Genomic DNA, 13,766 nt, shown 5'->3' with positions numbered 1-13,766 from the left:
TAGATTTCACCCTATAAAAACGACTTCCTGCCCACCAGCACATCCCTGAGCGCTGCTGAAGCCCTCCCTGCCATGCCTTGCAGCAAGAGATACAGACAGTGGATTGGCGTGGGGCCACGCTTGGCATTAATATCCTCCCCCAATACCTCCTGGCTATTTTTAGCCTAAGCTACGCTGCAATCTGCCAGTTCATAAATCAGCACTGCAGACTTTTACAAAGTTTAACCTGAACCCAGTGACCCAGCACAACAACCCATCCTGAATAAACTCTGCCAGGGGGATCCTGGACATCCATCTGCAGAGCAATAGTGGGGCAGGGAGTTCCTCTTTTATAAAACCACCGGTACAGCATCCTGTGCACCTCAAAAAAAAAAAAAAAAATGCCCTGACCCCCAGCTGGTGTGGCCAAGAAACACGCTGGTTACATTCCCTGCTATAGGCTGGGTTTCTCCGCAGGAAGATGCTCACACCCAGCACCTGGTCGGGAAGTGTTACACCCACCACAGCCCCAGCAGAACCAGCTCTTCCCAGCCCTGATGGGATGCTCTGTCCCCTCTCCAGCAACCCTGAAAGCACCTGAGCTGATCCCAGCCCTGCCACAGCCTCCTCCACCCTGACTCATCAAGCTTTTCAGAAAGGGGCTCGTTTTTCCTTCAAAGGGCCATACAGCCAGTGAAGGAAAAAAAAAAAAAAAAAAAAAAAAGAAAAAGAAAACAAAGCAGACACTTCTTCAGAAACCAGCACCCTTCTTCTCAATCTGCTCTGCACTAGAGACTCCCCAAAACCTCTCACCCTAATATCCAGTCTACAGGAGCTCTCCCAAGCCAATAAATCTCAAAACCTCAAAGAACGGAGCAGAATAAGCTCTATCAGCCCGGCCCCATCTTCATGGCTCTCCCCGCATCCCCCCCTCAGCCCGTGCTGATCCTTAGCCTGGAAGCGAGCAAAGCACCCGCTCATGGAGCCCCACACGGACCAGCCACCACCCCAACGCTCCCCACCGCTTTTTCCTTCACCCTCCGCGGCATCCCCGCCTCCCGAGGCCTCGGCCCGCCCCTTCCTCCTCCGCGCCCGCAGCCGCCGGCGGGGATCGGGGATCGGGGATCCGGGAGCGCGGCTCCGCCATGCCGGTGGGTGCGGGGCCGGAGCATTGGCGGGGCAGGGAGGGCACTCACTGTCCGCTGCCGGCAGCGGCCGCGGGGATCCCCCGACCCTCGGTTCTCGCCGAACCTCCGGGGCTCTTCAGCTCCTCGGGCTCCCCAGCCCCCCGAGGCTTCTCCATTCTGGGGCTCCCCCAAGCCCCCCGATTCTCCCAGTCCTCGAGGCTCCCCCAGGGATCCCCCAGTTCTCCGTGCTCCCCCAGTTCCTCGGGGCTCCCCAACCCTCCAAAGCTTCCCTAGCGCCCCAAGATTCCCTCAGATCCTGCAGCTCCCTCAGCCCCCAAGGCTCCCTGAGCCCCCCAAGGTTCCCTCAGATCCTCCCTCAGTCCCCAAGGCTCCCTGAGCCCCCCAAGGCTCCCTCAGATCCTCCCTCAGCCCCCAAGGTTCCCTCAGATCCTCCCTCAGTCCCCAAGGCTCCCTGAGCCCCCCAAGGCTCCCTGAGCCCCCCAAGGCTCCCTCAGATCCTCCCTCAGCCCCCAAGGTTCCCTCAGATCCTTCCTCAGCCCCCAAGGCTCCCTGAGCCCCCCAAGGTTCCCTCAGCCCCCAAGGCTCCCCCAGTCCCCCTGGGCTCCCTCAGTCCCGAACTCCCCCAAACCTCACCCCGCCCCAGCTCCCAGAGCTGGGACACACAAGGGCAGCATTGATGGAACTGTCTACCCCCCTGCCCACACACCTCCCCAAAGCACCCAGGGCTTTTGGGAAATAAAAATGGCAATTCCACTGAAAAAAAAGCTAATAAGAGCTTCCATCCCAAGCTCCTTCCTGGGTCAGTGATCCCAAGAGGGTTTTAGTTTCGCAGTGACAGGGGGCACAGGGTGGTTTTGAATAGAAGGAAATATGGGTTGCAAGTAACAAATGAGCAATAGTTTTACTTTTCTTTTTTAAGGAAAGTAAAAAGAACGTGATGGAGAAGGAAATTAGGAGGCATCTGATGCCAAAGGTTGAAGGCAGTGCTTAGCTGCAGGCAAACAGCCTTTTGTTGACCCAGCATTGCTCACGAGTAGTGAAGATATCAGTGGGGCCCCAGTGGAGTGGAGGGATGAAAAAACAGCACTAATGCTTACTAAATTTGTGGTTTGCTTATATTTTGATTATGTTAGGGACCAGAAGCCTTGTAAATGCACGAAGAATAGGATGGGGAAGACTGAGAACCTCACAGACTTAAGTTAGGACAGCGAGTAGCTGAAGGCAGATTTGCTTCTCCGTGGCTCCCCTGGACAGGCTCAGTGCAGCAGAGGCCATGGGGATGGTGCTTTGTGTGACTCTGGAGGTAGCCACACCATCTCCAAAGGCCCCTCAGGATTATGCTATGGTGGACAGCACAAGGACACCATGGGGAGGAGTACCAAGAGTTCTCAGTTTTGCTGAGGGTCCCTTTATGGGGTCCTTTTGGCTTGAGAGGCTTTGAATCCACCTCCCCAAGGAAAAAGGCAAGTGTTGGAGTGCTCATGGTGTATTTTCAGCTGTGCTCTGCCTGATCCCTTTTCTTTGACTGCCTCTTTTCTTTGCAGAAGCACGAGTTCTTCGTGGACATGACCTGTGAGGGCTGCTCCAATGCTGTCACCCGTGTCCTGCACAGGCTGGGAGGTGAGTCAGTGCTGGGAGTGGGACATCCAGCTCCAGGGCAGTGCCCTGGGGACCTCCATCCTGAAGGATAACACTGGGGGTAAAAGTTGAATGCTGGAAACTTCTCCTTGCTCTGCTCTGAGCCTGCTCCTTAGCTGGTAACAAGTTGCTGGTTGTTTGCAGGTCTGTGACCCTTGGAGAAGTGTCAAGGGAGGGAGGAGCTGCCACGGCTGCAGGTGGCTCTGAGTCACCAGGGCCTCACCCTGAACCCTCTGGGAAGGACACTGGTAGACCCCTGCTCAGGCTGCCAGAGGGAAAGGAGGGGAATGTCCTGCCTGGCCGTGTTTCCAAGGGGGCCTGGGGTGTCTGTGGTGCTCCCTGAGATTTGTCATCAGCAGTCACAGTGAAGAGCTGCTGAGCAGAGCATTTGGTGGTTGTCTGTGTAGCCTATTTTTAATACTAGCTGGAAAATTATAGCCCATGTCTCCTGTTTGCTGCCATTTCCAAGAGAGAAGGATCTGGCCTGCACTTGTCAGTTGTGAGGACCTGCTCCCCTGGAAGGAAGAACAGCTTCTAGCCACCAAGGCAAAGGCTTTGCAACTTCTTCCAGACCCTGTTGCCAAGCTGTGACAATCCCATTTTCTCTGTGTGTGGTTGTCAGCACCTCCATCCCTCTTGACCAGGCTGACTGGTGTCAGCCTCATATGATGATGTGGCAGAGCTCTCAAAGCTGATACATGCCTACAGGTGAAAATACAAAACTGGATAGAGGCTGCATATCCAGTTCCTCTCACTGGGATGAGAGTGGCTCACCTGTATTAGGCACTGGGAAATCCACATGGTAAAATGTCTTTTCCCTCCTTTTACTTCCTGCTGTTAGGTGGTACTACCAGTATAGGCCTCTTGTCCTGAGCCTTTGCTAACCCTGTCCACACTAAACCTGAGCACAGACTGAGCTGGATGGAAGTGTTAGTGGTTGGTTTGAACTCAGCTTACCCTGATTCTTACATGAGTGGTTGTGTTGATCCAAGGTGGGGTGAGCAGATTAAAGCAGTTGAGAGTGTGTGGTGCCTGATGTGGAGCTAGAGCAGATTTGAGTTCCTTCATACCACTGCTGGCAGGACACCAGGTTGTTTTTGCTGGCTGGTGGTGGTATCAGAGTGTGCTGGCAGGAGATAAATATCCATTTCACTGATGCCCTGGGGGGCACAGATGTGTGAAGGTGAGCTTTCCCTGTGCTTACACCATTTGGCTGCTTCTAACTGTGCAAATTTTTTTCCTCATAGGTGTCAGCTTTGATATTGACCTGCCCAACAAGAAGGTGTGTATTGACTCAGAGCACAACGTTGACACCCTGTTGGAAACCCTCAAGAAGACTGGAAAGAATGCTTCCTACCTTGGGGAGAAGTCTGCACAGTAGCCTTGCCTGGTGTGAGGAGCTAGGTATATACCAGCTGTATCTAGTGTGGAAGAGAGACATCTGAGCTTTTTCCAGCTCTCCCAGTAAAACAGGCATCTTCCTGGAAAGCAGATTGAAAAAGACCTGCAGGTCCAGCTTCAGCAAACCCCTCATATCAGAGAAGGAGCTGGAGCATACACAGGAACCTCTTAACTGTTCTGCAGAGCCTGTGTGATCCCAGCCTTGGCTCTAGTGGAGAGGTAGAACACAGCCTCTGTGCCATTCCTGGGTGAACCTAGAGTGTGCCAGAGCATAGTGTGCATGAAAACAAATCCCAAACACCCTCCACAGCTGGCCAGAGAGAGTGGTGGGTCCCAGCAGTGGCAGGAAAGGTGATGGGACACAAAGACCCCTTTGGGTGTGTGATGCTGTGGGTTGGCTCTTAGCACAAGGACCTCCAACAGCTGATTCTCTTGATAAGGCTGTTAATCCTCCACTAAACTCAAGGATGGAAAACAGCAGCTCCCTGGCACTCTTCTGATGTCAAATGTTGGGTTTCAGAATAGCTCCCAGTACACACATTCCCTGGCCAGCTGTCTGCCCCAGTGACAGCCTCATTGCTGCAGCCTGTCATCTTTCCCAGAATTCCAGCATTATCTAGACATGTACAAAACTCTGCTGACTGTAAAATGTATTGGCAGACAAGGTTCAATTTCAGTGTAAAAGAGCAAAGTGGGAGAGGGCTGCCCACTCACTGCATGTATTGTTCTTTAGTGTGCAAAATTATTACATAGCATATCCTAAGAATTTTTTTCTGTCTGTGGAGCTTTCTCATCCAGTGACATGTTTTTCTTAATGGTCTGGTTGGATCATCACAAATACCCAGCACAGATGCACTGAAACCAGTTCATGCTGATTTAATTCCCAGTCAGTAAATTAAATCAGGGATTTAAACCAGCAGGAATTAAACTGATACAAGAAAGAGCTGAGCTGATAGTGATGTGTGTGCAATAGATCTGCATTGTTTAATAGACTGACAACAGATTTAAAATTTGCAATTTGTATCATTTGAGCAAGCTCTCTGTGCTTCTTAGAAATTGTTTAAAATCCTAGCTGTAATCAAATAACCATCCCTCTTCAACAGAGGGAGACATGCTCTGAATTGATCAGTGCCTCAAATAGTTTTCACTGTATTTCAGTTTCCTAGTATTGACTGCAAGGGCTGTTAAAACTGCAGGGACTTGTGGATTATGTGTTAAGTGTCTGCAGAATTTAACTATTACAGCAAAGACAGTCTCTAATAATAGGGATGTGTCTCTTTTCCTGGCCCAGTTTTCCCATTTCTTTCCTTATATGACATCAGGGCAGCTGGTGAGTCAGTTCAGCTGGCCAGCGTGGCAGAGCATTTCTCTGGATGCCTTTGTTTTCCTGTTGCATTTTAGCTGAAACTTTCTGACTTCCCCAAGGATCTTAAGACCCAGAACAGAGGAGAGTGAAGGGCTGGGCTGGCCTTGCAAGATCACTTCAGTAATCAGGCTAAAAATCCACTAAATTTAAACTTTGCACAGCACACAGGGAATATTTTTAGGAGCCCATCTGTAAAAGGAGGGAGGGAAGTTGCAAACCCCTGCAAACCCCTGGCTCTGATGGATAGATTTCCTTTGGCCCTCTTCCTGCTTGACCAGCAGAGGGCATCTCTGTATAACATTATCTCCTCTGAGCCTTGGTATTATTTTCCCTTCATTTATTCATTTATTCATTTATGTATTTGTTTTGCAGGAACTCACACATGACTTCAGCAAAAAGATGGCTTAACTGTTTGCATGTCTCCCAGCTTGCTGTGTCATTTGACCTTTGCCAGATGTTGGAAAGCAGAGGGCTGGCAGGAGGAGACAGCTGGGCCTTGGATTCTAAAAGTGGAGAGGTCTGGAGGAGGAGGTTTCTAGTCCCACAGTAAATTGAGGCATTGCTTTTAACTTTCAGTGCATGTCTGTGTGTCCTGTGTGTCTTTGTACTGCTTTGAGTGGTTTTCTGTGAAAGAGGCAGCATTTAGGGATGGAAAATTCTCCTTTCCATGCAAGACAAGTCTCCCAGGAAATTGCAGCTATCCTTAGAAACTGACTGCAACCTCTGCCTGAGGGACACATCTCAGGAGAACTGTGCTTGAATGTCACTTAGATTCAGAGAAATCTGCATCTTGGAAGTTGTTTTTCCATCACAGAACAAACAAACTTTCTATTTGGATGCAAGTGCTGGGAAAAAGGGCTTTTGCAGCCCCTGCAAGTCCAGGATAACCATGTGTCCTTTTGAGCTCGATGTGGCCTTGAGGCACAAGTGTACAAAAGAGAATGCCTGAGCTGATGAGAAATACAGAAGGGATGGAGGAAGGAGAAGGGTGTGGGCATATCCAAGGTCTCATTTCCTGGCCCAGTGACCAGTCTTCTACAGTTGCTTTCACTACAGTTGAAAGCAAATGTACTGTTGCTTTCATTTCATTCAGGTTTTCAGCCCAGTGGAGGGATTGCATGTGTGTGTCCCAGTCTGCTGTCTCTTGTTTCACATGGGGGATGTCTCCCACGCCTACCAGTCACAGGGAGCTTGTTCTACAGAAAGGAAAAGCAACTAAAGTTTGGAGTAAAATGTTGCTCTATATTTTAGAGATTTTTCACAACTAATTCAGATTCGTTCTGACATAATTGCAATTTATTCTTTCTTGGAGTAGTTTACTGCTTCAAAGTCCTTTTTTTACCTTTGATCCAAGCATGATTAATTGCTGTAGATGCATTTGCAGGGGGCTGGAGAGGAACTTCAAGAAATGTGTTGGGCTGCATTTGGTCTGAATACAGCTGGGATAGGGAAGTTAGGGCAGGATGGTTGAGTCTGAACAGAGCTGCAGGGTGGCTGCCTGAGAGGTTTATGGAAAAGCTTTGGGAGAAAAAACAACTTCATAGACTAAAAGAATAAGAGAGCCACTACCTAAGCAGAGTTTCTTTGTTCCACCACTGCCCAAATTGCAACATTTTCATTTATCATGTTAACCTGAACTTGACTGCATCTCATGGAGAGAGACCCCTACAAGTCCCCATGGATAATGTGGGCACAATATTTTCCACAGGAAACAATATTCCAGACACTGAGGCTGTGAGGCTGTTCTCAGACAAGGAAATGCTCAGTTTGCAATGCAAACAGGAAAGGGTGGCACTTGGAAAAGGAGCTTTCCTATACTACAGACACCCAGGCTGTGCAGGACATCCCAGTGAGCTGCTGGAAGAGTGATGTGTCAGCAGGATGAGCAGCAGCTGGCCAGGTCCACGGTGCATTGCCATCCATGAATGTCATCCCAGCTGCAGAGAGACTTCACAGCTGGTTTCTTTTTTCTTTTTGATTAATTTCTTCACTTCTGGGTTCTTCAGAAGGGTCTCAGCTCCAGCTGAACTGTGAGAATCCACAAACTGCCTCTAGCTGCAGCACCAGTAAGAACTTTAAAAGTTCTTTTGTTTCCCCTGCCTCAAAATGATCTTTTCCCCCAACCCCCCTCCAGAGTGTTTCCAGCAGACAGCATTTGCTTTTCTCACCCATCTCACAGCATTGCTGCTGTGCTTCTGGGTGTCATTTTTCACCCAGTGTTACGTTCCCCCGCTTTTTAAACAAAAATCTAATTTCAGTGGAAAAGTCTACAGGCTGCAAAGCCCAGTCCTTTATCCACAAAAGAAAAGCAGTGGTTATCCCAGGGCTGCCTTAAGCACCACTGGCTTTTGGGTGATTTCTAATTACTTGATGACAGGCAGGGGATGATTTTAGGCAAAGGAGCAGTTGTACTCAGTTGAACCACCCAGTAAATGAGAGAATTCCCAAAATAGCACCGCAGGCTGCAGAAAGCAGGCAAAGAACAGTAGGATCCCCCTCAGTGCCTGCAAATGGTGATTCCCGGTGGCCTGGAGAGGTAAATTGCTGTGAAATTTCAGGGTGGGAAAGAAAGGTTCAGTTTGCAACAAGCTCAGGAATTTCACAGGCGTGGTGTGTCTGGCTGTTAAGATGGGTGTTACATGGTTACATGGGAGATTCATTACCGAAAGATGGGGATTTTCTAATCTTACTGTGCTTTTAAATGTTTGCTGTAAGAAACACCCCAGGCCAGGCTTCCACTTTCGCCTTCCTGCCTGTTCCCAGCCCAGGCATGGCAGGGGCAGAGCTGGGAGGTGATGAGCACCATGACTGATGGGCTGGTGGGCAGGATCATACCCCCACACCTTGGGGTCAACACCAGCAGCATTGTCCTGAGCAGCTGCTCTCTGAGCTAAAACTGCAGCTGGCCCTGGAGGTTGCCCTGGGCTGGGTGTCCAAAGTCAAAAGCGTCACCTGAAGTGGTCAAACATCTCTGCAAATGACACAGCCCCTCAGAAGGACTCAAAACTGCCTGGAAAAAGCTTGGTGGTCTCTCTGAACTAAATGTACTGGTCTTGAATCTTTTCAATAAGGTCTAGCTCGTCATGAGGCCCCTTGTGCTGGGTGATTTGCAGGATTGTCCCAGTGCAGCACTGACACAGAGCCACATCAAAGGCCTGGCTGGTTCCCAACTCCCCTGTTGATACATGCAGATTCCCTGAGTGATTATCACAGGCAGCCTTCCACACTGCAGCTTCCAAAGCAGCAAAACACACAGGGACCTGACAGACTCCCCCTCCAAAACAGGAAAACACACAGGGTTCTGACAGACCCCCTCCCCTCCAAGACTGTGGCAGCATAAATAGAAAAAAACACCCAACAAATCAAGCAAACAAAAACCAGGCTTAATTAAGGACTTCAAGAGCAGGAAATGTGCACACGTGTGCTTGCCAGAGCACAAATATTTTCTTTTGGAGCTGCTTTCTCCAAGGGTTCAGTAAGGTGATGGAGGCTGGGTTACAGAGCAAGGGGAGCAAACAGTTCCCAGCCCCTCCGGAAGGCAGCGGCCACAGGGCACTGCTGTTCTGCATCCTTCCCCATGCTCCAGCCTTTGGCTTTAGGCTCCCACAGTATATACTGAAGCTATTCAACCATTTGGCTAAAAGCAGATGGGGAGGGAGAGAAAACAAAGTCAAACGAGAGGGAGAAAGGCAGCTTTTGTGCAGCCTCTGTTTGCAAAAGACAGCCCAAGCCCCTTTTGGACTAAGGTTTAATTTATTGGGCTCTGGAGAGCTGAGGTTCACAGCCCCACAGCTGCTGCAGGCAGTGGCACATGGGGGCAGCGGGTGGGAGCCATCTCTGCTGAGTGAGCAGCTCCTTCTGAGGGGCTGTGGGGTACACAGGACACGAGGGGAGGACCCTGGCTGCTCTGGGGGGAGCAGATCTGCCTTCTGACTCTTCTGCTACAAGGGCCTGTGCCATGTCCCCTGAAGGGATGAGGGAAACTGGTCTGTATAGATGGGAGCCTTCAGCCTGCCCTTCCTGCTATTGTCCTTCCACTCATGTGTCTGTTCCTGAGCACCTCCCAAAGCCCTGCTGGGTGCAGCAGAGCTGGGTTCATGTTTCCTCTTCACCAGTCCAGACTAGTAGGTTGCTGTCAATGGGGCAAGACACAGCCAGAAAAGAGATCCTGCAATATTTCAGACTTTTCCACAATTTCCAGCTGGTATGAAATTCCCAGGACAGGACCATTTCTCTCAGCCCATCTGTGACCTGCTCTCCTGTTTTCAACAGATGGGTGAGAAAATGTTAAAACAACAAACACAACTCATCCCCTTGTAAATGAAAGGAGATGCCTGGATGGAGCAGGAATCCACTCTGTGCAAGTATCCTCCTGCTCCATTTGAGATGGAGCAATTTCCCCCCCTCTGAAGCTCCTGCTGGGCTGTGGGCAGAGTTTGGCCCACAGAAGCCAAAGTCAGCAGGGTGCACAATGCCCAGCAATGACAACAGAGGCCTCGGGTTTAATCTGTTGTGCACGGCTTCAAAAAACCCCAGCCCACAGAGCTATTGTCAGGGTGATCCCACTGATTGCATCACCAGTCTGCTTGGGCAGGGGGCTGTCTCCAGGGCTCAGGGCAGAGTGCCTGGGGCTGTCCTGGGTTCTGTGGACAAGCAGAGAACAGCCCTGGGGCAGTGTAGGGAGCAGCCCTGGGGTCCCGGGGCTGTCTCAGGTTCTGTGCACGATCCCCAGCACAAGTTTGGGCTGTGCTGCTCTACAAATAGAGCCTAAGGTCCTTTGGCTTTTCCCTTGCCTTTGTCAGCTGGTGGGAGCTGGTTATTATTATTGTATTATTGTTTTATTATCCACACAAAGGCATGGGATATATTGTGGGGATATTTTATATCCCCACAAAGGGTCTGCCTTTAGTGCAGAAAACTCTGACACCAGCATTTGCATCTCTATTTCCCTGTGGCTTTTCCTTCCCCTGCATCTGTCCAGTGTTCCATGCTTGTGCCCTCCCAGGAGCAGCCAGCAAAGCAGGCAGCTCAGTGGGAGCCATCCAATTTCCAGGGCAACTGGGACGGGACTGAGTCCAGAGTGTCCTCGACTCACAGAGCCGCTCTTATTTCTCCACAGTTTCCTCTCCGTTTGCTTTCTTAATTCAGCCTGTCCTTTGCCAGGGAAGAGGCCAAAAAAGCAGAGATGTCACACATCCAGAGTTCTCCCAGCTGGCTTTACAACTGCTGGGGGATTTTGAGCTTTCCAGTTTCAGGAGCAGCCCTCCAAGCTTGCCTTGCCCTGAGGTCAAAATATGTCAAAGTATGGTCAAAGCAGGAGCATAGGAAGGCAGGGGGCCAGCCCTGCTCTAAAGACTTTGTGCTGAGCTTCTCACCAAGGGTCCATGTGCTGAATTCACAGATGTGTATCCCCAGATATGAATCATCATCCTTTGCCACTAGTGCTGGTCACCTCTGCTAGGAACTGCTGCAGATACAAGTCCTGGTGTGCCAGATGAAAACCAGAAACATGAATTGCAGAAATCATCTCAGCAAAGTGTTTCCAGCCCCACTCCTGCCATACCCTTGTTTTCATTCTCCCTGGCAGAGATCTGGTCACAATTCCTCCAAGCAGGGTCTCAGCATGCAGGTGAATGGCACAGGCTCAGCTGCACCCCAGCCCTTCCAAGAAGCCAAAAAACCTTCCCTGTGGGCCACCCAGAAATCCAGTGTACAGCAGGAGCTGCACTTGGGATCAGTGCTGAAGAGCCACTATGAGGCAAAGGGAGCTGGGCATGAACTGCTCTTTGCCGTGGAAAACAAAAGGCCCAACCCAGTGCCAGAGGGTTTTAAAATTCATCCCTAGAATGGGCTAATGCTGAAAACCCCCAGCTGTTATTTCCAGATTTCCAACCCCAACAGAGGAGCAGCTAATTCTTGCCAGAGCAGCAAACTTATTTGTATGTCTGTAAAACTGAAAGCCAGGCATTGCTCCCCACGCTGGCATTGTCCCTCTGCCCCAGCAATCTCAGCCCCACAGAATGTGGGAGAGCAGGAGGGGAAGGGTCCCTGTCCCAGCTGCAACGTGCCCTCCCTGGTTTGCAGGGCAGACCTCACTGCCAGCCTGGGGGTCAGCAGCTGGAGCCCCTCCCAGACATGTCAGGCTGGGACAATGCTCCAGATGTGGCCAATGGAAGGTGCAAAAAGAGGGGCCAGGAGATGAGAACTCACTCCTCCCTTCTTTTCTTCCAGAGCCCCCAGAAAGTCAGGGAAAGGGGTGAACTTTCTGATTCCACTGGAAATGCTTGAACATAGAGAGGGGTCAGAGATGTCACTTCTTATCCATCCTTTTCACCCACACTTTCCATCCAGAAGCAGCACAGATTCCCTTGGTAGCATTTGTTATTTCTAATGTCTTGGAGAAAAAACAGCATGAATGGCCCAGCCTTGAGAGAAATGGCATCAATGTCAGGCCAGGCACACCTCAGACAGTGGAAACCTCTGTTCTGGGGGGTTGCAGTGGATGATTTTTAAAGATCCCTTCCAATCCAAACTCTTGTATGGTTCTGGGATTCTCCTGAGCTGCCTGGGGAAGAGGAGCAGGAAAGGAGCCCTTGGGCACAGGCAGAAGCCAAACTCCCTCAGCAGCTGCCTGGATGCTCTCCCTGTCCACAGCTTCATCAGTGTGCATTAGTGAAGGGAACAGATGAACATCCCCATGGCAGGTTTAGTGCCTGGATCCATCAATAATCCAAAAGCACAGTGTGATCTCCCTCCTGTTTTGCAGCTGAGTACCTCCAGAGGGGCCCAGACAATTCCCTGCACCATCCCACTCATTGAGAAAAAGGCTGTTTCCTTAATTTACCAGTTTCCACCTTTTCCCCCAAGTGAACAACAGAATATTTTGAATGTTCATACCATTAAAAATCCATTCCATTAATCCTGGTAGTAAATCCTAGGTAATCATGCTCCCTGGGGTGATGTGGGAGAAGAGGATGCAGGGGGTACCTTTGGGCAGATGTGAAGTTAAGGGACTGGGGAGTGACATCACCAGTGCTTGTGTCTCATCTCTGCAATCATCTGGTGAGTCTTTGCAGATGCCTGATACAATGAATGTTCGTTTGCAGTTTCACAGCAGCATCACACAGGAAAGAGTCCAGTGTTCTCTCTCCCACGTTTCAGGAAGAATGTTTTCTCTCTGCTTTTCCCATAAAATAGAAACTTAAAGGGGGTTTCTCCGAATCTGATAGGTTTTTTAAAACTGTGGTTCTGGTCCCTCCATCTCCTTAAACAGCTGCTGATAACATATGCAGGGCATACAGCCTGAGGAAGCACTGCTAATTTTAGCAGCAGGACCTGAGGGAGGGACCCTGCTCTGGGCCAGGCTCAGCATGGAAAGTCCCAGCGTTTGCTCAGGGCCCCACATGACCTCGCTATTTTGGGGCTGCCCACGTCCCACCTTGCCCCAAGCCCACAGACACAGTGTGGCATCAGCCCTGAGCCTTCCACAGCCCAGCTCTTCCTGCCCACAGCACTGCTCCTGCCAAACCCCGGCCAAACAGGATGGTGGTTTTTTGGAGGGAAGTAAACAAGCTTCAGGGATAAATTGACATCCCCAGAACTCATCAAACCAAAGCAGTGATGGACAAGGTATTTTCTGCCCACATATGTCTGCTGTATTTTCATCCAACTAAGGGGGATGTGTCCTCTTAGATTTCCTTTGCTCCCTGGTCAGTGAAATTCCATCAAGCTTCACACAGATGATGTAAATGATTCCTCCACTGACTGGCCCTTGCAAGGGCCTATACACGGCCTTAAAGATCTGAATTGCTCAAGGTAAGAAGATTTTGAGGAACTTGAACTCCCCAGAGTAAAATCCACACTGTACAGGGGAGCTTAGAGAGGTTCAAAAGTGCAAAGAAGATGATTTGAAAGGAGCCAGCAAGCAGAGATGGTGTGGAGGTCAGTGCTTGCACTTGGTGTTAGCCTGGAGTGGCTGTGTTTGTAAATCACAGTCTCCAGGTGCTAAAATCCCAGAGTGGCTCCCAGCACTGTCCCTACCAGTCCTGCCTGCCTGACCCTACAACCCTTCACACAGCTCCTGCACAACAAGGGTGGCTCAGGCTCACAAGATATGCTGCCCCAAATCTTGTCAAAGAATACTTCTTACTGTTTCCCCTAATACCTTCTTTGCCAGCTTCTAAGGCTGCCTGTGACTGGCCATGGTGGTGTAACCCCAGTGGGCAACCAAGCAC

The 13,766-nt window shown here is 50.3% G+C and overlaps 1 protein-coding gene across 1 annotated transcript; it reads left to right on the top strand.

Moving 5' to 3' along the window:
- The first annotated feature begins 986 nt into the window (after nt 1–986).
- On the top strand, nt 987–6,107 carry ATOX1 (antioxidant 1 copper chaperone). The gene is made up of 4 exons (XM_079320143.1): nt 987–1,130; nt 2,672–2,747; nt 4,013–4,169; nt 5,905–6,107. The coding sequence occupies exons 1-3, from the start codon at nt 1,125–1,127 to the stop codon at nt 4,144–4,146; spliced, it is 216 nt and encodes a 71-aa protein (XP_079176269.1). The 5' UTR covers nt 987–1,124; the 3' UTR covers nt 4,147–4,169; nt 5,905–6,107.
- Nucleotides 6,108–13,766: the final 7,659 nt, after the last annotated feature.

The sequence above is a fragment of the Erithacus rubecula genome, assembly GCF_903797595.1.
Source record: "Erithacus rubecula genome assembly, chromosome: 16".
NCBI classification, from domain to species: Eukaryota; Metazoa; Chordata; class Aves; order Passeriformes; family Muscicapidae; genus Erithacus; species Erithacus rubecula.
Note: the sequence above shows the minus strand (reverse complement) of the source record. Positions and strands in the feature narration are given on the sequence as shown.